General features: G+C 35.2%; 1 protein-coding gene across 1 annotated transcript in view; it reads right to left on the reverse strand.

Annotated features, from left to right (window-relative positions):
* Window positions 1-399: 399 nt before the first annotated feature.
* LOC149769614 (cell surface hyaluronidase-like) overlaps window positions 400-26,483 on the reverse strand; it is a gene marked incomplete at its 3' end in the record, with an annotated part of 29,139 nt that continues 3,055 nt past the window's right edge. Inside the window, exons 2-16 of the mRNA XM_089949814.1 lie at window positions 16,885-17,101; window positions 16,187-16,341; window positions 13,735-13,897; window positions 12,470-12,694; window positions 11,967-12,071; window positions 11,299-11,486; window positions 10,938-11,010; window positions 10,211-10,341; window positions 7,814-7,944; window positions 7,339-7,408; window positions 6,276-6,402; window positions 5,209-5,272; window positions 2,014-2,197; window positions 1,225-1,440; window positions 400-599 (exon numbers count right to left, since the gene is read on the reverse strand). Of these exons, the coding sequence (XP_089805940.1) occupies window positions 400-599; window positions 1,225-1,440; window positions 2,014-2,197; window positions 5,209-5,272; window positions 6,276-6,402; window positions 7,339-7,408; window positions 7,814-7,944; window positions 10,211-10,341; window positions 10,938-11,010; window positions 11,299-11,486; window positions 11,967-12,071; window positions 12,470-12,694; window positions 13,735-13,897; window positions 16,187-16,341; window positions 16,885-17,101 (2,249 nt within the window). The remainder of the gene's footprint in view (window positions 600-1,224; window positions 1,441-2,013; window positions 2,198-5,208; window positions 5,273-6,275; window positions 6,403-7,338; window positions 7,409-7,813; window positions 7,945-10,210; window positions 10,342-10,937; window positions 11,011-11,298; window positions 11,487-11,966; window positions 12,072-12,469; window positions 12,695-13,734; window positions 13,898-16,186; window positions 16,342-16,884; window positions 17,102-26,483) is intronic.

Genomic DNA, 26,483 nt, shown 5'->3' on the forward strand with positions numbered 1-26,483 from the left:
CAACATAGACGCAAAAGGAATCAACACCATAGAAAACATGTATTTTAAGGCGACTAGCGCAGTTCTCGAAACTAGCAACCAAAGTAAAAGTGAAATAGGCGTGCATCCTCTTACCCACTCTCTTCAACATAAAGTGTATCTGGAAAGGATAATGTCCGATGCCTAGGAAGACAACGAGGGCAGCATCAGCGTTAGAATTAGAACACTCACCATCCTGCGCAACGCTGATGATAATATCGATGTCTTAACATCAAAGAGTGGATAGGCATGGATTTTGCGAAGACCCAACAAGGAGTGGAGAACAGGGTAAAATAGAGAGAGTGTCGCAAAGTCATCAGTGGAGCCCCTACTACCAGCCATATATGGGTGCGCATGTTTGATTGTATATGTGCATCTTACTTTTCAATTCCATCACTGTATATTTTGAGAGGGTTCGGAATTCGGCTGCTCCAGTGAAGAATATATCTCTTGGATCCACCCAAGATTACCATAAAATCAGCTGAATCAACTCCTGTTAACTGCTCCTCAGCCCCCGTATCTACCCGCGTCATGATGGGATCTGTTATAGCCTCAATTCTGTCTGGTACCCTCGGACGGATCTAAAATCAGAATGTGACCTCTTTGACTGGGGAACCGCTTGAGATGATACAGACGTTCTAAATAGATGCATGTATAATATACAAGCCACAACATTTCTACCAAACATTGACGTCATATGAAAGTTTCATATTTAGTTTTGTTTTAAGGAATGAAAATGGTGCACTTTTGAAGGTCTATGAGTAGCGTCAAACCTTTTCACTCGAGGTTATAATTGTTAGGAGGTTACGATTTAAAAAAGTTATAAGAAATACATTTGTATTCTGAAAACAAATCCATTATCTTGCTTTCTATTTGACAAAATAATCGCCATGTCATGCATTTCGCTCCATTATCATTTGTTAGCATCAAGACCCATGACAGACTATACTTGTGATGATGTATTGTTTATTATATACATTACCAATTGATAACATACAAATAAATAAAACATTATTGGACATAGAGTCGCAAAATTCAAATATGCAACGAATGATTCTCTCTTGGCAGAAATATCAACTGGATATAATATACCTCGCAGGACAGTATTGAATAAATAAAACGATATCTGATTTAATTAATATTATTGTATTATACCATAATATGCATTTGTTCAAAAATTTACTTTGCGATGGTTTTATTCGTTACCTTTCCATAATCATGTGGACATATCGCCATTTCCCAGTTTACTCTCTTCCTGCATTGGTTTGTAACATAGTAATCAAATGGTTTTACAATCTGATTATTAGCAGCGCCAGAAACAGAGCCGTCCGTATCTTGGAATGTTGCAGCCTTGTCGCCGTCTTCATTTCCGAATCCAACATCCTCCTGGTCTCCATTTATGATCCAGTTTCCTGTAGAATCCTGAGTTGGAAGAAATACAAAAGCAAATACAGTTCTACTTATTGTTGCGTAAACCTTATCAAACAGATATTAGGTGGGTGCACGTTTCTCATGTGCTGGATCTATTTCCGATTTCAAGACTGAAATAGAGAAAAAGAGATGTTGCTTGGGTTTCAACTTATCCTTTTTCTCCCACACGTGCTCTTGCAAAATGTCTTAAGGAGTCATAGGGGACCAAGCATATCTAAATCCTAAAATAAATGAACCATATACAAAACTTAAAATATTTTAAAGTCACACAGGGCTCCTTATATTAGCAATTAGATCTGCAGAGCTTAGTCCCGATATTTCATCTCGTCCCGATTCGATTAATAATTAATTTGACTGACTTAGTTTTTAATCCACTGTTTAATCCAGTCCAAAACTTCTGAAACCGAATAACTGTGACTTTCTATACGTTAATGGTCCCCTCAAAACCTTCTCATCAAACCGATGTATTGATAGCGGACGACTAGTAGTTATTATTAACTGTTATATCAATTACACAGGAAACGGTCACTCGCACTAAATGAGGCGGTCATGTACAATACTTACCCCATCAACAAATGCAAATTTGGCAGCCTTCATGGAATTAACAGTAGAACTGCTAAACCTATTTAGCCTCAGAAATCCTATAGCTCCCATGTTGTAGTAAGGTGTTTTCTTGTATCCCTTAAACCAGATGTTTTCCGCAAATACTGGTCCGTCAGAGTAGATAAATCCTTGCCTTGGACTGGTCCTGCAAGAGAAGTAAGTTTCAAAATAACAAAACTAATTAATACTCAATCACTGTAGTCTACACCTGATTTTCCTACTTTCTTTTATGTGCCGCTGATTTTGTAGTGTGTGTGCGCGGGTGTATGTGTGTGTGTGTGTGTGTGTTTGGGATGTTTAAGGTAGCTTTCAAAAAATTCAGTCATATCGATACGATGTCTGCAGTGTTGCAGTTTATAGTGATGTCTAGAACTGGGGCGTTATGCCGCAAACATGTAGCATGATACCACACCCAGTCACATTATCATGACACCAGCCGAAATGTCCTAACACTGACCTCTTAATGCTGAACTCCTAACGAAGCAGCTGTGAGTATAATTTTATAAGTCTTTGGTATGACTCGGCCGGGGTTTGAACCCACGACCTTACGCATCCAAGGCAGATGCTCTAACCACTATGCCACCGGAGCTGTGTCGCTGTTTTTTGTGTAGCATTATATATGAACTTATGAAAACACTGCATGATAGCTTTGGTTTAGGTTTAGATTAGAAATCGCACATTAAGCAATATTATCATCGATAATATATGCTAGGAAATGAAGGACAATTCAATCGTAGCAATATAAATTAAAGAGTATACGGAATATAAAGAATATTCGTGATTGCTGTGGTACAATCTGGAGTAGAATGATCTCCTTTACTTTTCTGCTCATTGACATATCTTGTCACCTATTGGGTTACCTTATGTGAATTTAAATTTGAATATCCATGCAATGTTTCTTGCCAAAATATCGAGGTTCATGAAAGTAAATAGATTTATAACAAATTGTATTTACCTGATTATGTTAAGATACATAGTAGTTGGCATGTTCCATCTTTCCATATATAATCACAAAAACCAATGGACCCTCATTGTAAAGACAATACTATAGTACTGTCCCTGTTATAGCGTATCGAAGCCATGAATCTCAGCAAGTTGCTTGAATTTTGTATATTATTTCAAGATGAATAATTTCTCTTAATTTAACAGCATTTCTATTGACAACTTTTGAAAATGCAATTTCACACTGTTAATAAGCTTACTTTTCTATTCTTATATAATAATACTCAGCCGCACCATGAAACAATCGTCAGAATACAATGCCATAACTGATAATGTATGTCTAAACACGAGAGGGGAGCATTGTATAACCAGTTTGAATAATTGAATAGCACAATGATCGACGCAGCAATACAGTACAAGGATTTCACAACGAAACGTGCCGCACAGCGCGACGTTTGCATCAATGTCGATTTTTGAGAGTTATACGTGATTAACAATTTAGAACTTAAATATTATTTCTCCTGACAATTATTCAGAGCAAAAATATGATGCAAACAAACTAAAAGCACTTACAAAGCCCTATCCGTTGGTACTGATCGGTGGTATTTGACTGTCTTTCCATTGAAAGTAAATATAGCTGGTTCACCAATATTGCCGGATTCGCCGATGAAAACACTGTCTTTTATGAACTGTTCTTTCGGACTTGATCTAAACCAAAACAAGAAGCGATTGTGATGTTTTAATATTTCCGTAGTGAATGGTTCCTGACATGATATAATCGATAACCTGTTGTTTATGATATGTCTAGGATATGACGAAAATTAATTTGGTGTTTGCAAAGTCTCCAGTAAATAACAAGCATTGCAGCATACCGTATTTCTTCTTTTTTTTCTGGGTCGTTGCCCTATTCATTGTGATTCAAAACAGCTGGACTTTAACCCTAAGAATATCTTAATGTTTTGTCTTTATGTCACACATGCTGTAATGTAGCTATACGTCATGGAAATTATTTGCTTTTCATTTCACAGTTTAGAACTCACACTTTCTGTCATTATTAACCATGCACATAAATCACCTGTGAATTATCGAATAATTGTATGCTTCTCAAAAAAATGTAATTAGAAATGAAGAGCTTTAGAAAAGTATGTGTCTCACCTGGCATATGTCAAACCTCTAAGACCGCCCAGAAGCCTGGAAATAAAATGTTCAGAGAGATATATTTGTGAAATGATAAAATCTCTTTTTCGTCTTGATATACCACAAACAGGAAGAAATAAATATACATTAAAGGTAAAACGATTTACACGAACACGATGAACGAGAGAGAGAGAGATAGAGATTTATTTTCCTACGTTAATGCCGGATTTATTCCATCGTGTGGTACCAAAATAATGATATGTTATCGTGAGGCTATTTGTTTGGTATAAAGGATGAACTATTTCCGGTATTAACGTAGGAACATAATATGTTCTTCTTGTTATATGCCAACTTCCTCCAGAATCGAAGTTTAGAAGATTAAACTAAATCTTCGGTCGAACGCACTCACACCCAACGCTTTTGTTCGTAGCTTCACCTTACATTCATAGTCTGAAAATATAAGTATAAGTGACTTGAGAAAGCGGTAGGATTGGGTTGACATAATCTGCCACAGTAAATTACATTTTGTCCATTTTATAAGCAATTTAAATCTATCTGAAAACATTGCACGTGTGGTTCAGTGCAAATGAGTGGAGTTCTCGTTGTTATTCTTGTTTTTGTTGGTTTTTGCTGTTGTAAGGTTTAACGCCATTTTTCAGCGCAAGATAGGCTATACATGGCGCCCAATATTAATAAGGGAGGAAGAACCCGGGAAACCCCCTGAAAGAACCATCGAGAAGCTACTGGCAAGCTTTCTCACATACACACATTGGCCGAACCCGAGATACGAATCCAAGCAGACATATGTGAGATGGCTGTGATCGATAACGGTGAGCGCCTGGTCAGATTTCTTTATCAAAGATTAATTTCCATGCCTGAGATGTAAGGCAATATCTATCTATTTCTCCTGGCATGCAGGTTACTCTTTTATTTAGTTTTTGCAGGAGCAACTTTCGAAGGCACCCACAATCAAGATGGGAAAAGTTATTATAAGGGCATATTTGTTACATGCGAAAATATAGGAACGATAATATATACACATGATTTCGCAACACAAAATGGAAGACGAACACTTACGATGAATTAGACATTTCAAACCAGCCACCACGAATCCATGCATTCTGGTTCCAGTTGTTGTAAGCTAGAAAAAGACAACCGTAAACATCTTTCACGTCATTGCCCAGTCATGCATGATACAAGTAAAATAATTCTTCTGAATTTGTTTAGTCACACAAATTATCTTTCTTTGTAAGGGTTTCATATTTCTATCGTATCACAGGTTCCGAAAATACTCAAAATATGTTTTAATACAATTATCTCTGATATCGTTAGCGTAATAGGTGGAGCAATCTCAGCAAGTATATTTCATCCAAAAGCAAATGAAATGAAGGCTGCATTGACATAGGTAAGTGTAAACATTGTTTTGAAAAGAAAATACCATCCACATAATTAGTATTCTGAAAGACTTTGAACACATACAGGATCCTTTTCTTTCCTTTTTCATGGCTCACAACCCCAAATGGAGTTCCGAAACCAGGAAAGAAAAGGAATCTAACTGGATACCCCGCCTTAGAACATTTAAACCAAGTTAAACCAAGAAGACTAGAAAAAGACAGCCATTCACAACTAAAGTTACCTTTATCCAGCCGGCATGTTCGCTTTTCCATAATTCTCTAAATTTCCTTATTAGTCACCCAATAATCTATAGTTAAAACGATATCAATGAAATATCCGGGGTATAATTTACATAACAGATGACGCTATGGCTCATCGGTTTCTAGGTCAATATAAAATATATTTCAGCATCCGCAACAAGTCATAGTCATGTAAAGTTTACAAAGACAACGGTTTGTCTGTTTTATTTGATTATTTTGTCCATGTTTTGTATTTGCCTTTGAAAAAGACTCATTAAGAGTCGAAAGCGCATAGGCCAGCTAGATACTAGTTTTCTACTATTCGTGGTCAGTTTCTTATATATATATATATATATATATATATATATATATATATATATATATATATATATATATATATATATATATATGTAATACTACAAACATTTCAGCTCATTTATATATGTTTCACTTCCTCTATTCTACTTTCCCTATTTAGAATTTACGTTTGTATGTCATTGACCCCTTTACCTGTTAAACCAATCAATTTCACTTTCTTAGCTGGTGATCTGCTGTTGGTTGGATCTTCCAGTGGATGATAGTCATTGCAGCAGTCTATTTGTCCATCAGGTGTTAATTTGTTGTCGATGAATAAACCCTAAATAGATATAAAACATTTAGCATGCTTGTACTGTTAGAATACAGTTCAAAACTAAATTATAATGTGTCAAAACACACGGAGCAGCAGTAAATTCACTAAACAGTGCTACCTTCTGCATGTGATAAATCCTTTACCAAAGTAATGTAACATTCTCCAGGGTTGTCAACAAATGTCACATACTCGACTCATGAGTAATGGATTCTGATAAAGAAAGCATATGTTACCGAAAATGCATTCTTATCAGTTTCCTTCTTTACCGATTATATCAATTCCCGTCCATATTTTCCAAAAAACTAATTACTTTAATTAAAACATACAAATATGGTGCTCCCATCATTGTATTTGTCAAAGAGTAAGTGCATGCAATTCTGAATGTTTCAATGCTTATGTCTTTTTCAGGTATTAAACTAAATGAATTCGTTATTAAATAACATAATACAATCCAGGTTTTGTTTTTGTAAAGTACTTACAGATTCATATCCGTGTACTACGTTGTTTTCGAATAAGGAAATAGCTGTGCGGCGAGCTTCCCCTGGTGCCATAAAGTTTTCCGTAGCCGATGGACCTAGAGGTGACTCTGGATAAATGTACCAAATTCCTTTCCCCTGAATTGATGAAAATCATGCTTATCAAAATTGTGGTGAAATAAAACGTGTATTCACAAAATTCATTAGACCAATAAGACTTAAAACACCCAAAAGAATCGAATCATCTTGGTTTAGGTTAGGAATAAAAACCGGCCTTCTTGCAGGAAGCAACTTGAACATTTTTGTAAAGCTGCGTTTGTATGATTTTAACCATTTTGTAAGTTAACTAATCAGTTGTGTGCGTTGTAGGATGAACTTTCTTTTCATAAAATGAGTTGCTCCTGATTTTACAAACTGTATTCAAAAGAATGAAATTCGTGCTAAACACGTGGACAAAACAACATACCTCGCCACCAGCACCAGCATTGTTTTTTAGGTAATTCAGAGGATTGGTCATCCAGTAGGATGTAGGGTCACTACAAAAAGATCAGAAATTGAAATTTGTTCATTTATGTAAGAAAATGTATCTTTATTTTCAATGTCTTGTCTGAAAGAAAAATAATTAAAGAAAAAAGAATCCTAACAAATCATTGTATAATTCAAATGCAAAATTTGCAAAAGATAACCACAAACTCACTGAATTGTTGCAATAGTTTTATGAATATAAGATAACTTAGCACAATTTTTTTTATTAATGTTTGAAACATTTTGGTACATTTGTTCACAATGCGTATGTATTTAAAATTAAAAACAAAAGCTACCTTTTTCAGTAACACAGTAGAAGATTCCAAACTAAAGCTACACGTTTAACTCTGAGGATGCACTTTGTGTTATTCATTACGACATAACAAGTTTATTATAATATAGCCTAATAAACTTACCTATCAGATGGGATGAGCTTTGCCTTCAAGGTTCCAAGAGCCAAATTCCCATCCAATGTATTATACTTTTCCCCACCGTCCTCCAGAAAGTAAGAGTGCCCAAGAGAACGATAGCAAACATTGTCCTTGACCTATAATATAATTAATATAACTCATTAATATTTATATACAGACAGGGTCAGCAGCAGAATAACGTGACATGACTTGATAGAGATCATTTTAAAAATGACATTAACGACAGGAGGAAAATGCCCAGCGTGTAAATTAACCAAAATATTTCTTCACAGAGGAAGCATTTTATTTTGAGAGGCTTTAGCGATTGAAATAAGATGTATAGCATATTATGAATAAATACGTTTATATAACAAAAGTTAAAATACCAATGTAGATGTCATAAAGAGCGGCCATGGTACATAAAACTAATATAACGAACATTTTAGGGACGTTAGAAATCATGCCGTGTGAAGCGGAATTCACAATGGATTTTTCCCCCATGAAAATGTGAGAATTTACCGGCAATTTGCTGGGATTTCATCTCTGCCATTTGATAGTATGTATGATAATGGGTCATTTGATCTTTTGTTCAATGGGTATAAATGTTCTCTTCTTTAACGAAGTTTTTGACGCTTTGAATACTTTGAAATCACCAACACATAAGGTAACATTCGGTCCATTTCGCTTTATATTATCGATCGTCTATAAATCAACTCCTAATTCAGTTCTATTTTAAGATAACAAACTTTACATCATATCACACGAACTGACGCGCAATTCAATTCAGGCATGCTATCAATGCAAAAACCCAGCAGTTGTTCGATTTGTTTCAACGGAACCATTTCCGTTTGTGTGACACAAATTAATTAGCAATATGAGATGTTTCGCAGGAGTCGGGTTTGTTACCAGGGTACCAAATCATTGAATATCCAGAAGACCCAAGGGAAACGCCACAAATTATAGTTAAAACAGGAGTTTTGCTTTTAGCCATTTAGTTGTAAATAAATTTTATTTATACTGTATACAGTACACATTTTAATGTGATCGTCTCTGGAAGCAAAGGTTTGATCTGCCTACTCAGTTCCTTTATTAATTAATAGATAGCTATAAGATGAACTATTTGCGATGTGATAATTTATTTAATAATTCCAAAGTACTACCGATGGATCAGTTCGCATAAAAACTAAAATCTAGGTTATTGTTTGCATAATCAAAATGGAGACTTTGCAAGTTGCACAGTAATCTGACTATCTTTCAAAAATTCAAATGCACAAATTAGTTTTTATTTCCATCAATGAGACCTAACTACTTAATATTCGCGTATAAAATTGGTATCGTGATATATATACAATACAAATGTCCTGATACTGTCACCATATACTCAAAAAGTGAAGGTTTGTGTTGGAAAGTTTTCTGTCATTTGCATGGAGGGCGGGTCCGCTAAAAACAACGGAACAGTCTTTTACGAGTGGAATTTTGTTTTAGACTGAAACGGGTTCATTTCTACATGCAATGAGCGTTCTGTACAAACATGATGCTTTTACCAATACAAGTCCTGGACTGGATAAGATCAATCAACACATAACCGAGTCTAAACCTGAATTTTAGAATCCTGAACCTGTCACAGATTTCACCTACAGAACATAAATAGAGGTTTAAACAAATATTTACGCATTTACGCCGAAGTTTAAAACTGGCTTAAATTTTAGACATTTACTAAATTTTGAGTCTGGACAAAATTTAAGACTTATTTTGACGAAATATAAGTCTGATCAGAAGACATTTAAGTCTGATCAGAATAAATTTAAGTTTAATCAGAAGAAATGTAAGTTTGATCAGAAGAAATATAAGTTTGATCTCAAATGAACCAAACATTCTGAACTCCACAAACAGACTAAACTTTAAGACTAAATTTAGTGACATTTGAATCTGCTTAGGCGGAAAGTCAGATCTAAGTCACAAGAACAGCTAGAACTGAGCAATATATCTAACTGATTTTTAGGCGTAACTTACAATTTCCGAAATCAAACGATTGGACATGACTTTAAAATTTGCGTTGTTGAAATTTTGATCCAGTTATTCAGTCTAATTTTCAATTTTAAAGTGACATTGTTGCTAAGAAGCATGATTTCGACGACCATTTAAACAAAGCTGAGAAACAATATGATTCTAAGTAATTACAGATAATAGCTAAAATAATGTTCCTGTTATCCCAAAAGGTCTTGTAAATAACATATTCGCAAGTTTTGGTATTCAAGGGGTTAGCATGAGAATTGTGACGTCTAGAAATTGTAGAGTCTAAACGATTACGGTGTGAGGGAAATACCCATCTAATATTTTGGAAGTAATAAATATGACATATAAAGAAGTTTCACTTTTATTTGACAAAATGAGATCTCTTACCAATACACCGTGAGTTCCATGGATAGTTACACATCTAGCAAAGGTATGGTGTATACTGTTCTCCTTGACGTAAGGTCTGTTGGTGTAATTTCTCGTGTCTTTGCACATATGGAAGTGAACGGGATATGAACCTGGAAGGAACGCGAATTAAAATATTTAAATGTATATCAGTCACATGTCTTGATCCAATTTATGTCAGTAATTTTATGGCTTGACCGTCTCAATGCTCATACAAAACAAACGTCTCATCACTAGTATAATCAATAAAAGCATCGAGTTAACTAAAGCTAGAAGAAAGACAGAATAAAGAAAAGCGCAACTCAGAATATTACAAATGCAATTGGTAAATTTAATGATGATGTTTTAAGGAATCCTCTCTGACATATCTTGTGGAAATTACATGCAGAAGATTCATGTATGATTTTCTGAACTTCAATGCATTGCTATTATTTGTATTTTGTCTTTTTGTTTTAAATTTTCGACAAAAGCCATAGACATCACAAGTAATCCTATATGGCTATTGGGAAAAAAGACAAGAAACGCATTCTTGAAAACTTCGTTAAATGTACGGATATAATCATAGCCGGTGTAAAGTTAAGAATAATTTCTTATTTCCTTAAAACATGCTATTACAAAAGCAGTATGATAGATTGATCAGAGAGATAATGATAATATTTTCCTTAATCATGTATTTATTGTGAACAAACACGGCTTTAAGCACGCATACCCAAATCGGTCTGTTGTCCCATGTGATACAGTTCAGTTCCTTCTACTCTCCCATTCTTAAAACCGTATAAAAACTGAAATGAAACCAAAGTACATGCATGTATATGTCTAAACTATATATAGCAGCAGAATTCCACCTTCTACGAGGAAAATGCATGATTATGGATGCATTAATGACGTAATGTCAAGGAAGAATATATTGTTAATGACATATATGTTTATGGTAAATATGTACAAGGCCACATTTTATGGTCAAAATGAATCTAGCGTTAATTCCTGGCAATAAGCTGAATGTATCACATTTATTGACAAGTATTATGTACATATGCTGAAATTGTATATGATATAAATTCGGCTTGTACCTTGATGTGTCCCCCAAACGTGTCATAGTTGAAGTTGCTGCACTTTCCTGGACTATTGGCATCATTGACGTAACAACTAGCCTCCATTTTGCCCTCAAAAATAATGTTTCTGCTCAACAGCGCCACCTCTGCTCTCATGTCTACTACTCCATCTTCTACCCCGCCCCAGTGAGTGTAACGGGGTGGTACTGGTAATGCGAAGAAATCAACCATTTAATAATGTATGTAGAAGATTCCGCACGAGCACCACCACTGTCTCCTATTTTTGTACAGACCTAGTATCCACCCTGCTTACTACAAAATGCAAAACTATGAAGACGAAAGTGTTGACATGCACTGAAAGTGTATCACTTTTTTCTTATTAAAGCTGTTCGGCATTGGCGCGCAGTTGTTTTCCTTAAATAATATTTTTAAACAGTGATAGACACTAACACCGTCTATAAAGGTGTGAGTAATACTTCAGTCAGAGATAAACATCGTGTCCAATGTATTTTCGTACGTTTATTACCTTTAAAGGTGTATTATAGAACACAAAAAAACACAACACAAAACAACGTGTATCTCTACCTTGTCAATTGCTAGTTAGATTTCTATTGCAACTATTTACAATTATGTACAGTGCACGATGATATTGTTTATAATTATCAAAAGCGTAAAGGTTTACTTACAGTCTATCCTGACTTGCTTGTTGCTACATGAAGAACATTCTATTATTGTCCCCTCTTCCGCCTGGTTCCAATCATAATCAGTGGAGGAAATAACGACCTTGTCCCCTTTAATAAGATGGGATGAGATCTAAAGTACACGCTCATTCATTATTATTATTATTATTATTCCTCCAGACAGGCTAATAGATTGTGTATGCCATCATATCAATATGCAAAGAGGAATTCTACAAATTCTTTCTTTATATTCACTTAGCATCCATTTACCTTAAATCTTATGGCACATCTTACCTTTGAACTAAGCATGATGTCCTTCTATTAGAACTTCTATGATTATTTCTACGTCCTAATACTTACTGAGCTGAGCTAGGTAAAACTATTGATAACTAATGGTTTATTACAGCTCTATGCTGCTAAGGAGCTTGCTGTTGATGTCTGGTGTATTTAAATTTTAGAGTGGTTTTGAGTCCATGTATGCATGTCCTAACAAACAAATTGATTATTACCAATATTCCATGTGGTCACATAATCGATGAGAGTTATTATGGGATAGGCGGCAAAAGTAGTAAAGATGAAAAAATTCTGTTTGGCTTTCCAGGATTCGTCAGTGTCAGTCAAGCTCTCCACAAGAAACTTCAGCCCTTTGTCCCAAAGAGTCAATTCAGCGGAGGCAAGACTTCCTGAGCTGGATGGAGGAGTGATTGTCTCTTTCACCACTACACCAGTGGAAGCTGCAATAGTATAAAATGTTTATGGTCTGGCACGCATACATACATGCACGCACGCACGCACGCTTGCACACACACACACACACACACACACACACAAATACATACATACATACATACATACATACATACATACATACATACACAGACATGCAAACAGCAAAGCAGAATGAATCAAAATGGTCATTTGCAAGGAGATAATATTATTAGGATCATGTATAGAGAAGATAAATGACACATATAAACCATTTAATACTATTTCTCTATTGTATTAAGTAAAACAATCACTGATAAACTTTGCTCATTCCTTAGGAGCAATGAATTATAAAAAAGTGCGCGTATTTTTCCAATTCATAATTTAAGTTGCTGTTTGGTATTTGGAAATGTTCCTGAACACGTTATATGAATGCAAATTCAAAGGACTTGTTTGGAATTTTTTGTAGTATTGGGATTTGTATCAAATTTAAGAATGCCTGGGAGTCGTGAAACTAATAATAATTCACTAATGAAATTGAATTTGGCTACAAACATTTCATTTCTGCATGGAGGATGGCTCGATTTATTACAAATTACGTTTATTTTAAAATGTGAAATTTTACTTTTATACACCAAGGCTGCGTATGCATTCATGTTGTTGCTGACTGTCCTCAGCTTGCTTGTGCCTGTCACACTTCCAAAAACTAAAGTTTCAAATGCGTTGTAGATTTCGGTTAAATCATTGGTCAAGATCAAATTCTTTCTCAGCGAGAACAAAAGCACCTCGTTGTTTGCTAATTCTGTGAAAAGAGAAACACACACATATAATAATAACGTCATCGTTCAGATTTAGTTTCACTCAAGATAATCGGAGGCTCTATCTATTCTGTATTAAAACAAGGATTTCATGTACCCAAGGATGAAATGAATAAGCACAATTCTATACTTAATCAAATAAGGATACTCCTTTTGATTTTACATATTTAATTTAAATTCTTTATAACCTAAAATTAGAAGAAAAAAATTGTTTGCAAAGCTTGACGTCGACAGATATTGCTCAAGCGTACCTGTAATCATTTTTCGTAAAGTATCCCGCTTTTTAAGTTCATTCCAAGAGTAAAACCCAAACACTTCAAATTTCTTTTTCACAGGCTGATTTAGGGTATTGATTTCGAAGACGTATGCTACAAGGGCGTCCATCCAACTGTCAGGATCGTTGGGTCCATCCACCTGAATGAGAATGTAAGGATGGATTAATATATATTTATAGAATTTATGTTGGTGTTTGAACAGAGACAAGGAAATCCCAGTCAAAGGGTTATATTTCTGTCTCCCACGAGGCTATGCCACGCGGAGAGATAACTAATGTAACCCCGTGACTGGATTTTCTTGTCTTAGTTCAAACACCGACATAGATAGTGTTCCTCACTCATCTTTTTTCAATTAAATTAATGGTACCCGGCATGCTTGCAATATAGCTAGCAAATGCAACACGCATATTATCAATGAGCTAATAGTATAGCCTCTCACGTTATGTAAAGGTCATCAAGTTTTATACTATTTATGAAAATATGAATAATTTTCTAAGTGTAGTCTAGTTGTATATGCCGTTCCTCGTAACAGCAACAAAATCAAGAAAAAAGTCATAATTGTTATGTGTTGGAAGTATTACACAACAAGCGGTTTGGAGAAACGTGCTATAGCTATATCAATACCGCACATTAATATGAATATGTTAATGAGATCAATTAGAAGACCTGTCGACAAAAAGTACATATATTCTACGCATGAGAAAATAGAAACATAAAAACATTTGAGATTATTACTGTATTAATACATTGAATCGATGTATGCCATACTAGAATAACTATACATAATTAATATTTTAAATGGATAATATGTAACTTTCAACAGTGCCAATTTGGAACACGTACTATGGCAGAAAATGGCACCATACTTTGCATTACAAGAGGCCTACTGGATACAGTTTTAATCAAGTGTGTAGTAGCTGAGGAGATTTCAAATTCATGACTTTCTGGGAAATTTATATTTTCTTTCATGGAAATAGCAAAGATGTAGCAATCGCTATTGCAATGACATACTACAAGGAAATCTACTTGTGGAATAGCGTGGGACCTGATGAATTATCAGTCTGGTTGGTAGGTGCAGATGTTGTCATTCGAAATTGCTTTACTGTGTCTGAGTCATCTGGTGTGGAGTGTTGTTGTTGGACAAAGTTGAGAAAACCAGCATGACATAATACATTGATGATTTTGTGCCGGCTTTGCAGAGAGTATGGATTTCTGTAGCCAGCGATGTGTATAGCCTGTGTGCCTCGAACTATATCAAAAAGCTCAACGTCGTGTGTGTATGTGTGTGTGCGTGTCTCAAAATGGTTTGGTTTTGTGTTATTAGAGTTGCAGATACCTTCAATTGCTTTATTAGTGAATTTCGTTATGATATGTATTCGTTGTTTTCGGTTGTTGTAGGTGTTGATGTTGTTAGATTTTATAACAACTCCGTAAGGCACAACAGAAAACAGCAAAGGTATCTTCATTGTAAAAGAATTTCCTATTGCATGAACACCATGACCGAGACGACCGGACTGAGATAACAAAACTGAGATAAGACAAATAAGCTTAGCAGAACAGCTAGATTTCTTTGTCGAATCAGTGAAAAATAGATGGGATGAAATACAAACACATAACAAAATTAATCGTAAAGATCAAGCTAGATGGATGGAAACGTAGAGATGGCTAAATAAGTAAACTGTTAAATATATTTATATTCTACTTTGATTTATAGATTGTTGAGCATCAGTCAAGGAATAAACATATGCACGTTAAATGCACTTCAGAAAAAACTAATTTACCAGTTAGGAATATTCCTTGGAGGAAGACAATAAATAATTCTAATAATTAGCATGATACTAAACGCTTTGATTGTGAAAGAATATAGGTAAATAAGACTCTGATGTCAGTTATATTCGGCACTGGGAAGAATAATTTCTTTCCCGTTTTCCGATTATTCTATCAAAACTGACCAGAAATGCATCTGTACATGCACCCAAAGATAAGTTACGATAAAAACAATATTCTGGTAGAGCCAATAGCAGATATAGGTCTATTAGTGGTTTGACTTTGACCCCAACACTGGCTTGTATCTATCATTGAGAAAAGGTCTTTGTCATGCACAATCTTTGCGAAACAAAAGACCAAATATGATCGTCCGACCTCAATTGGTTAAACAGGGTGTAGAATAAAATTGCGTTTCCAAATTACCCATAACAAGGTCAGACTAATCTAATCTACTTCATATCAGGGCTGTATACGGAATAGAATCATAATATACTAATTTTGCAGTAATGAAAAACCAAATAAGATCACCCTCTCTCAGACGGTGTTGAAGACAGTTTGGTTACAAGGTTGCCATTCGGAAGAACGCTTAAATCGCGAATGGACAAGAATGCTACAAGACATTGAAGAAACATCTACTGGATATTTTCAATTGTACACATACGCTATGATCATAAAGAATTCCGTTTGATTTGGAGAGCTTCTGTAGAGTTCCATCCAGTTTAGTCCAGGACAACTTTCTCTTGCCATGAACCTCCAGTGTACCACCGCTCTTCACTAAAATTGACTTTCCGATTTCTGGGAAATCACCGCGCTTTCCTGTCAAAAAACACAGAAAAATGGGTAAATGGGTAAATGAATCGATATTCGTCATTGTTATTCGTCATTGTTGTTATCGGTCCTCTATATCCTGTCCGATATAAGTTCATCTACTCATCTCTTGCACTTGCATTATTTCCTGTTTATTCTCCCCCAACATCTCTTCTAACATCACACTAATACGCAGTTACGTGAAATGCAACCTATCATACAAAAACTATGGTAGATATATTGCCATTAACTTATTTTCATAAACAGCCATTAGTCTGTTAGTCGTAAAAGTAATATACGATGAGACTTTGACGCTTGAACCTATTACGTACATAATTAGCATTTGAAAGTTTCTATACGTTTGCGTCAAAGATTAGATCACACTATTCTATTTTGTCTATCTCATCAATTTATTTCGCCATGCTTCTTCAACTCTTTTGCATCTAATCTAGTATTTATTATTTAGACGTAATATGCAGTAATATCTTAGATATGAATAACACGCAGAACAATTAAATGAATCGATGACATGTTGGGAAATTCAGTTCTTACCGGCAAGTGTTACATGAACGTTTCCTTGATGAAGACAAGATTCACTTCCAATGATGACCTCTCCTGATATCTCTATAAAGTTTACTGTTAGCGTGATATCCACGTTAGGACTGAATACGAGCTTCCCACTAGAGATCACTACAATGCCTGTCAGGGTAAGGGTTGATTCATCTAGGAGTATGCCCGTGTCGATTGTCACATTGGCGCCAACAGCTGGCTGAATAATAATAATAATAATAATAATAATAATAATAATAATAATAATAATAATAATAATATGTTGGAAAGCATATATGCTATAGGAGACAGATATATATATATATATATATATATATATATATATATATATATATATATATATATATATATATATATATTGGATGACATCAGTAGCAGATCCATAATACCTAGATAATTAAAAACGATATTATACATTGATGAGATGATTACACCGGTCAACAATGGAAAATTATCACAATATGTCCGATGTTCGCTTGATATACCCCAGGCTCACGAAGGATAGAAATATATCGATCCGTTTTGTAAATTTCATTTGCTCATGGCATTCTTGTTTCTTTATTTTCTACATAAGTAGTAATTGGTGATACCCTACGGACAAAGGGACTTCTATGTTAAATTTACGTGGTTGTACCCTACCTACAATGGGAATTTAACATGAGGAATTTTAACATTGGATGTATAGGGACAATGGATTGGGACTGTCTAGGGTCAAAAATGTTGGGACTGTCTGGCATCAAAAATAGTGGGTTTGTATAGGGACAATAGGAATGATGACGTCACGGTGGCAAGAATGTTAAATTCCCATTGTCCGTAGGGTACAACCCCACCCAAATTTAACATAGAAGTCCACTTGTTCGAAGGGTATTACTACTTACCTCTCTTGTTATTAGTGTTCAAGACTAAATAGTCACGATCTCTTCAGAAAGGAAAGTCTGCATGAACATTGAAATATTTCACAATGGCGAGGTCACAATATCAAGTGATTAAATAACAGGCTTAGTCTCACTTGCTCGGCAGCTCTGATGGGTGCTAAGCATATACAATTTCCATTTTGCAATACGCTAAGAAAATATCTCCTGGCAACACCTAATAATTACCTTTAGCTGCAATGAAAACTAACGCCTAGTATTAATAATGTAGGGCAGCCACCCTAAGTGTTACAGATTTCCCTTAGCATGCGAGAAAAGACACAACCGAAATATTTCATACGTCTAATACAGATTTATACACAGATGTGACTTCAGACTACAAAATAGGATCCCGCTATCAAACGTTATATCGAGTCAGGTATCTTACTACAAAGTTAGCACATAAAAATAACTTGAATACAATTGTTATATGGTATAAAGAAATTGGCAAAGTACGTAAATGTTAATAATCATTCGGTTTGCGAATAGTTAGTCAGATCCTTCAATCTATCTGTCTTATTTTAAAATTAATTGCAGACTGGTAAATGTGAAAATGTGAAAAAAAAAACTTGTTTCTATTGATCTTGTTTTCAGGTAGATTTCTGATAGTTTTCACACATTGCTACAACCATCATCATTATTCTCATCGTCGTCGTCGTCATCATCATCTCATTCATAATATCGTGTTCTTTTCGTAATAACGTATACCATCTATGTTCAGATGTTGCAATGATGTTCACATCTATTTCTTAATATCTGAAGCCTCTTGTGAGTAAGGTTTCTGATTTTGTTTTATTTTTGTTTTCCATTTCCCGTCGATTTTATCAATCTTGCCATCTCTTATAGATGTAAACGGGTTCGCCACTTATTACGTTTGAATACCTATCTGAAATCTCCTTACCAAACTGCGTTTATTGAATGTATGTATGCATTATAGCGAACATAACTGTTTGTAGCCAATAAAAGTGGTACGGTCATTGAAGAATAATGGTGTTGAAGACATACTAGTGGTGGTGGTGGTAGTGGTATCCCTGCTCTTTGCACAAAAATTATAAATTCTCTTCTTCATATTTAAAATATGTAAACCAATAACCAACCAAAGCAAACAAAATGGATTCTAAATCTGCCTCCCCTTCGGGGTCGATAGCTACCGCATTTTGTTAGATAACACCTATGCTCGCTGCATATATAACCAAATTGAAACAACAATACAACCACCATAGTCGATTAAATGTAATACTGTGAACGCAGACATGTTTGGAATTGTAAATGATCATAGGAATAAAATGTTTCTGATAATTAATTGTCCAATAAAACACATATTTTGATGTTTTAAGACTTTATTTACACCGTTTAAAGGCATTTGGATTAAACGATGTTAAAAATGCAATCAAATAACAAAAAGAAAAATAGAAAAGACAACATTACCTTTCCTGAAGACCACGTTGTCGGATCTGACCATAATTTAAGAGATGCATCTTCATGTGGACAAGTGGCTACAGCGGCCGTTTGTTCATGTGCTACTAATAGCAGGAACAACGCCAATATATGGAACGAGATACGACATAATGCCATCATCAGCGTTCGGTAGTATTTTGCTAGATAAGGTTAAGGTGCTTGTATTTATACTGAAGTTTCCGATCGCTATTTGTGTGCTTTGCCACGTGTCTGATGACATCATGTTTCGCTTTCTTTCATACTCAGCTAATAACAATGTCATACAAATATTGGGTCCGGGTACTGATGTACCGTTCTGATGCACACGTGTATCAGACGTAATCACCTCGGGCGATTCGTTCAATTTAGTTTAATTATACTTAACAAGAAAGCGTTATGGGCTAAATAAGTTAGCCTAGATACGTGACATACGACTACTAGGTCAAGTTTCGTCTGGCTGATGCTTCATACATTTCCCTGATAAACATTTGTTGTTCTAGCAATCAGTGAGGAGGGTTTCAGGGGCGTACAATAGCGATTTTATTAGTGTCTTATACCGATTAGGGTGTGTACGATATTTTATGGTTTTGTGCCGCTAGTGTGGTTTGTGAGAAGATAGTAAATTTTGTTGATATCATGAAAACTGGCCTCAAAAATTCACTCTGATATTTCAGGACTTTTCTTCTTGTTGCATTCAGAGAGAGAGAGAGAGAGAGAGAGAGAGAGAGAGAGAGAGAGCACTCCAGGAGTAGCTAAAAAGAGCGGCATAGACGCCTTATGGATTACATGTTATGAAAATAGTTTGGAAAAACATTATTACAGGTTACTGTACCATTATAACCCAAATGGAAAATTAAAACTAGTCATGAAAAGATGTTTCACCGTGGGAACGGAACATTGCGGATGACAATAGGGCCTCCTTTGGAAGTCAATAGCATGTTTCGGTTATAAATCACTTCCCCCGAAAAGAGTTTATATGCAAGCATACTATTTGTATTAAAATAATGTTAGATTTTCTTCAGACGCACACGTACTTTCTTTGTTTGGTTTGATTGGGCAATACAAGGATAACATCAATTTTATGAGCAATTTTGGTTGTCATGAAATTGCCAGTTTAACAACGTCAAAAGATTTTCTATTAATAGCTCGAAGTGATTTCTTTGAATGTCTTAGTACGAGTCAAACAATCTTGGCATCATTGTCCTTGCTGCTGTTCTTGCTGTTGTTGCTTTTGATGTTATAGATATTGTAGAAAGTATATGTCTCTTGTTCTTTGGTTTTCACAGGTAGGTTCGATATAACGCTCTTATTTCTTTATGTTCGGTCCGAAACTGATGTAAGAGATCCACTGTTACACTAATTACACATTATTGACTGCTGAGAGTCATCGTTTTCGTTTCTTGCGTCATCGTCTTATGTTGTTGTTCGACTGAAGTTGATTCTTCCTCCTTCTAATGTTGTGTATAACACAGAAATTATTCGTTTGCAATTCATTGCATTATGTCGGTACCCTCCTAAATTGTTGTGTGGCAAAAGTCAGAGAAAGTTAAACTCAGTAACTTGGTTAGAAGTAGAAGCTGTGACAGTAATGTTACTGCAGCATGTTTTGATTTGATTGCAGTGACATGAACCCTAATATGCTCAAAACGGTTTCTTGACTTTCTCATAGTTGATCGTATAAATGCTATTTTTGAAAAATCAGAAAAGGACCATGCCTAACGTCATATCACACACTGAACACAGTATAATACTTATATATGAAAATAAGAGCAAACACCATTCAGTCATACTATATAATATGAAGCAAGATGAGATAAGAATACTGTCTGATATCTCTCGTACTACATATGGGTAGACAAAACATGGTGTTATAAATGTATCGTTTTCAATGATGTTAATATTATAGTTAAAAATATAATTGGTCCCTTTTAAACAACAACCCAATAAAATAGGTTTTATCCAAGGGATTAAAGATGTCGTCACATATATGGGCTCGGCTAAAATCACTGGTACTAATATATTTCTAATATCTGTAAAATGAAATGATATTTGTCTTCTATATGACTGTTGTCTCATAACATGTTCATTGATTATCAAGGATATCATTATGCGGAAATTTCTGTGTAATTAAATTATGGACCACTCATGACGAAACTATCACTTGTGCAATATTTATAGGTTCCTGCATTTGTATGGGAAAATATGAACGAGCTATTTGGATGGAATAATGTACGACCTTCTGACAAAACGAGTTCATATTTTCACATACAAATGCATTAACCTTTTTATTATATGCTCATTTTTTATTCTACAAGAAACAACGTAAATGAATGTATGCCGTATTCCAAGCTAAATACACAAGCTCATATTCATCATTGCACAAATTATCATTATTACTGCGCACATAACTCCGCCCAGATAAATTTGAACTTAGCCGCACGCTCGACATAACTTTGGAAAGAAAATGGTGCGTCTAGTTAAAATTGAAATTTGGAGTCATATTGTGCATGAATGTGCATTGCAAGAACTTTTCGATTTGATCTCGAGTGAATAGACTTTGGTATTATTCTCGATTCTAGGAAATTTCGTGATTATGGACTGGATTTGTATGCGACAATTCCACATGAAATACATGAGATTGAGGACGCTAAGGAGAAGCCTGTTGACATCTGCAAATGTGTTTCTGTTTCTGTCATTGAATGTTTGAAATCATAATGTGGAAAATATTTGAAGTCTTTCATTTGCAATTATCAAAAGGACGCTATGGAATTTAATGTTTTTTTCATTTTGAGTGCAGCAAGGAGGATGTAATTGCAATTATCATCGAAATTACAGTACAATTTCGAAATACGTAATCAAGATTGAGAACCTATGACATGGCTCATGTAATTTGGATTTGCAGAATTAAGAAAATACATTTTGAGGAAATTCAGGATACAAAACTGTAAGTAAATTTTATTTTGCCATTCTTATCACCAGCTAAAGAAGAGAGTATATGACTTGTCACTTGTATGTTATTTGTAAGGACCAATTCTTGCGTCTGTTGTATACTGTAGCTAGCCTAAATCCGAAACATTGTATCAACGCGGAATGTGCCAAAGCAGCTGGTATGTGGCAGTCCACGAAACATCTGTTTTAGTTCATTCAGAAACAAATTTAAACAACCACAACGTAAAGAGCCCCTTACGCGAGTGTACATGATTTATACACAAATCAGAAGTGCTGGCGTATGCATCCATTGTTTGTTTACAATAGAAAGCAGTTCCTTTATGCATATGAATGCTATATGTGTATTGTCGCGCGGGTTCAATATCGGGTAATACTGCACGATTCTGACAATGTAAAGTTAATGGGGGAGAAAATGAGCATATAATAATTCCGTGTGTCTACAGAAAATAGAAACCATCCTGAAAATATTGTGCTTTATAATACTGCTCTAACATAAAACACGATGGCTTTCGGTACATATCAGAGACAAATTGGACAGCTTCATCAGTGCAAGCAGATACAGAAACAACGAGTATGCTTAATTAGGAAATTAGACTGTCTCACTTTAGAATTCATTCATTCAGTCGTTCTTCTAATTTTCCTTTTAGCTGAATATGGTAATGATTTGATCGGTATACATTACTAAGAGTATACAGGAGCTATAATGTTGACAAATTGGAAAAGTGAACTCATATATGATCGGGAAATTCACATATTCATTCATACAATCAAAACATTATTTAAATAGACCGATTGAGGAAATCATATAATTTGTTACACTAGCATCACCATTTGAAATATACGTGAAATAACTCAGCCGATATGGATTCATTCTGCAATATATGATGTATATAGAATATATTATGAATAGTAGCAAGATAACAAATGTGTTACAAGCATACTCTTCCATTTACTGTCCAAGTGAAATTCATTTGAGTAAGAATACGCGTTTTCGTCCTAACATAAAATTAGTCATATCACTATCTTAGAAATCACCTAGATAAGGAAAGCATTACAACTCTAAACGGATTCTTTTCACATTAGTTACGTCTGCTAGAGATAAGGACAAAACAGGCATACACCTTAAACATCCGCGAACCAACTGACTTTTCTTCCTTTTTTATTTTGCAAATGATAAAATATTGTCCTATAAAACTGTGGCATTAACGTAACAAATAGAAAAAGGTTCACAAAAGCACATATATAAACTCTTGCGCAAAGCGTCTGTCGGTTATTTTCAAATTTATATTTAATCACAAGGTCTATATTTCAAACACAAACGTGTATTTTGTGTACATATTTTCCACGTGAGGGTCTTGGGGGCGTTCCTATTTTTTAATTTGTTTGTGATGTTTCCAGCTTGCTGTTTCTAACCAATAGCTAAATATCATCCTTCTTCATCCAAGTTCCTCTGTTACCACGTGAAATGGGATAAATATCCATGTATTCGCTTCCACGCGCAAGTTCAGGCTGTGATTATCACGACAGGAGAAGCTGTTTATGATCATATACTCTTGGGTGTTTGATATCAATTTCTGCATCAAATATGCACTTTCTTCATCAAGTAGTATATATTAAAGCAGTCGTTTGTGAGTCAGACAATAAAACGGTTTGGGACAGTTTTATTGTGAACTAGATTAACTGTGTCCCGAATAGTGGCTTAAATATTTGCGTAAAGTTAGTTAACAGGTGCGATTTCTCAAAACCAAGTGGTAGTAATAATTTAAAAGGCAAAATATTAAAATCTAGTATTTTAACGTCATCGACACACTATGTCTCATTGTTTGACGACTATCCATCCAGTAACGTCTATTCTCACCCCGAGGCACCAAAAGTAAATGGTTGACTAAATATATTGTCCATTTGCTCTTAAAACTTGAGTAGTTACGTTTCATTTGTTTAAGTTCTTGCTATATACCAGTTCAAAATAAATATTGTCCTTACAATTCTCAATAACACAATGCCTGGGATTACTACTGGTGACAAGGGCTTAACATTTATCAGTAGAAAAATGGGTCTATGAGTTTGTGACCTATAAGATTGTCATATAATCCTTGGGAACTAAGCGATCTACCTGGAGTCACCGAAGCCTTTAGGTTACTTTGTGAGATAAACAATGATTTATTGAAATTGCAAGTTTAAACGATACTATTTTCACGCATCAGCGAACGCAATGTTTACTCTCTTAGCGGGTTAAATGTATTTTGGTTCACACGTGGGTCACAATTTATCCGAAACAAAATATGGACAATAACATGTCCCACACACAAAAACATTTGCGTCAGATGTTTTAGTTTACTGCCAATTATCTAACTAGATACACGTTCTAAAAAATTTTTTTAATAAAAAAAATTCGTCGAGGCGATTTCGAGAAATCTACTGCTAGATGAAAGTCGATTAAGACACGTGCCGTGAAAACATTATATCTTTAAACCGTTTCGACATGGAACCTTCTTTTATATTTTCTCTCTTGGGGATAGTCAACTCTCGAACGAAGTCCTGACGAATTTCGTCGATAGCAAACTGCGATATAAGGTGCGTTCGACGGGTACCAGGTACGAAAAACACGCACATATTAATAGACTGAATGAAAGAGTTTGTACTAACTGAACTTCTGATTACAGGATTTTGATTTCAACGCCTGTTGAACAGTACGAAAGTAGTGATCCGTTCTAACAGTAGGAAAATTTGAGAAAAAAAAAACTTTTCAGCCTATTTCTAGAACATTGCGGCTAGATAAAGCAATCAGAACTCTACAGATGCTGTAAGATTATATCTTACGTTTCCATTTGAGCCAATTCGTCCCCTCTTTATTAGGTTTTTACATGGATCCATCTTTGATATTTTAATCCTAGGGTATAAAGTCCACTAACCAAGGACGTCCTGACATTCGTCGAGAGAAAACAGCGAAATAAGGGCGCATCATGGTGTAACAAGCTAACCGGGTGGACTTTTCGGATTCACAACAGAACACTTTTGGCGAAGATATAACTACAAGGTTTAAAAATGGATGACTTGCATGAGCAATTGATTATGAATATGTGTGTGTATATACAATCCGAATATTGGATTGAATTAACATAAGAACGCACAGACTTGATGAAAAATACAAAAAAAAAAAATAATTTTGCAAATACAGAGACAAGGGGTGAATATTTCACAACGATTTGGTAATGAAACGTTGGATATAGTTTACTCAGGTAGTAAAAGATGTAAAATTTTACTCAAGTAGTAAAATGCATTCACTCAGGTAGCGAAATTATGGTGACAAGAAAGAGGGACAGATATACAACTTATCAGTCCTGAAAGATACACTGGGTTTTACGAACCCTAAAATTAGCCCACGGCTAATAAATTACATATACGGAGACACACTCCGTCATCAGTACACGTTTTTTCAGCTCCACGGCTGCTACAGTTCAGCTTCACAGCTGCTACAGACTCTGGACACTCAGAAGACTGCGAAACACTCGGAACACTCTGAACATTAGACCCTACGGACACCCGAACGTTAGACACTCCAGACAACCCGGACAGTAGACCCTCCAGACAAACCGCACTGTAGACACTCCGGACACCACGGACAGTAAACACTCCGGACACCTCGGACAGTAGATCACTCCGGACACCCCGGACAGTAGACACTCCGAACACCCCGGACAGTAGACACTCTGGTCACTCCAGACACAAACACTCCGGTCACTCCAGACACATACACTCCAGTAACATACAGAGACACAGACACTCTAGTCACTCCAGACACAGACACTCTGGTGACAGAGAGAGACACAGACACTCCGGTCACAGACAGACAGCTGAAAATATATCCAATACCGTGTATCATACAGGACACGGGTATAATAACACAATGACGTTATACACGGTAAATTATATAGATTACATTATCAGCACAATAATTACAAAATGACAGGTTCAAAAATAAACCTAATCTTGCTCGATAAGAATCCTACTATATTAAACAGTCTTTTTTAAAAATGTAGCTTGTCATTGCTAATATAAATCCCTTGCTAAGTAGAAAACGAGAATAGAAATATGTGTATTATGCTGCGTAAACCAAAGCTATATAGCAAAGATTAAAAGATAAACGTGGTAAAACAGTACTTATAGCTTATAAACTAGAAATTAATAAACTTACATACCTCGAAAGCTGGATATGTGCACGTTTTTGAAGCAGACTGACTGCTGACAAGACTATTTGGTATTGTTAAGAAACTTACGTACGGT

This window comes from Sinohyriopsis cumingii, unplaced genomic scaffold, assembly GCF_028554795.1.
Source record: "Sinohyriopsis cumingii isolate HCF-2022 unplaced genomic scaffold, ASM2855479v2 utg003488l, whole genome shotgun sequence".
Taxonomy (NCBI): Eukaryota; Metazoa; Mollusca; class Bivalvia; order Unionida; family Unionidae; genus Sinohyriopsis; species Sinohyriopsis cumingii.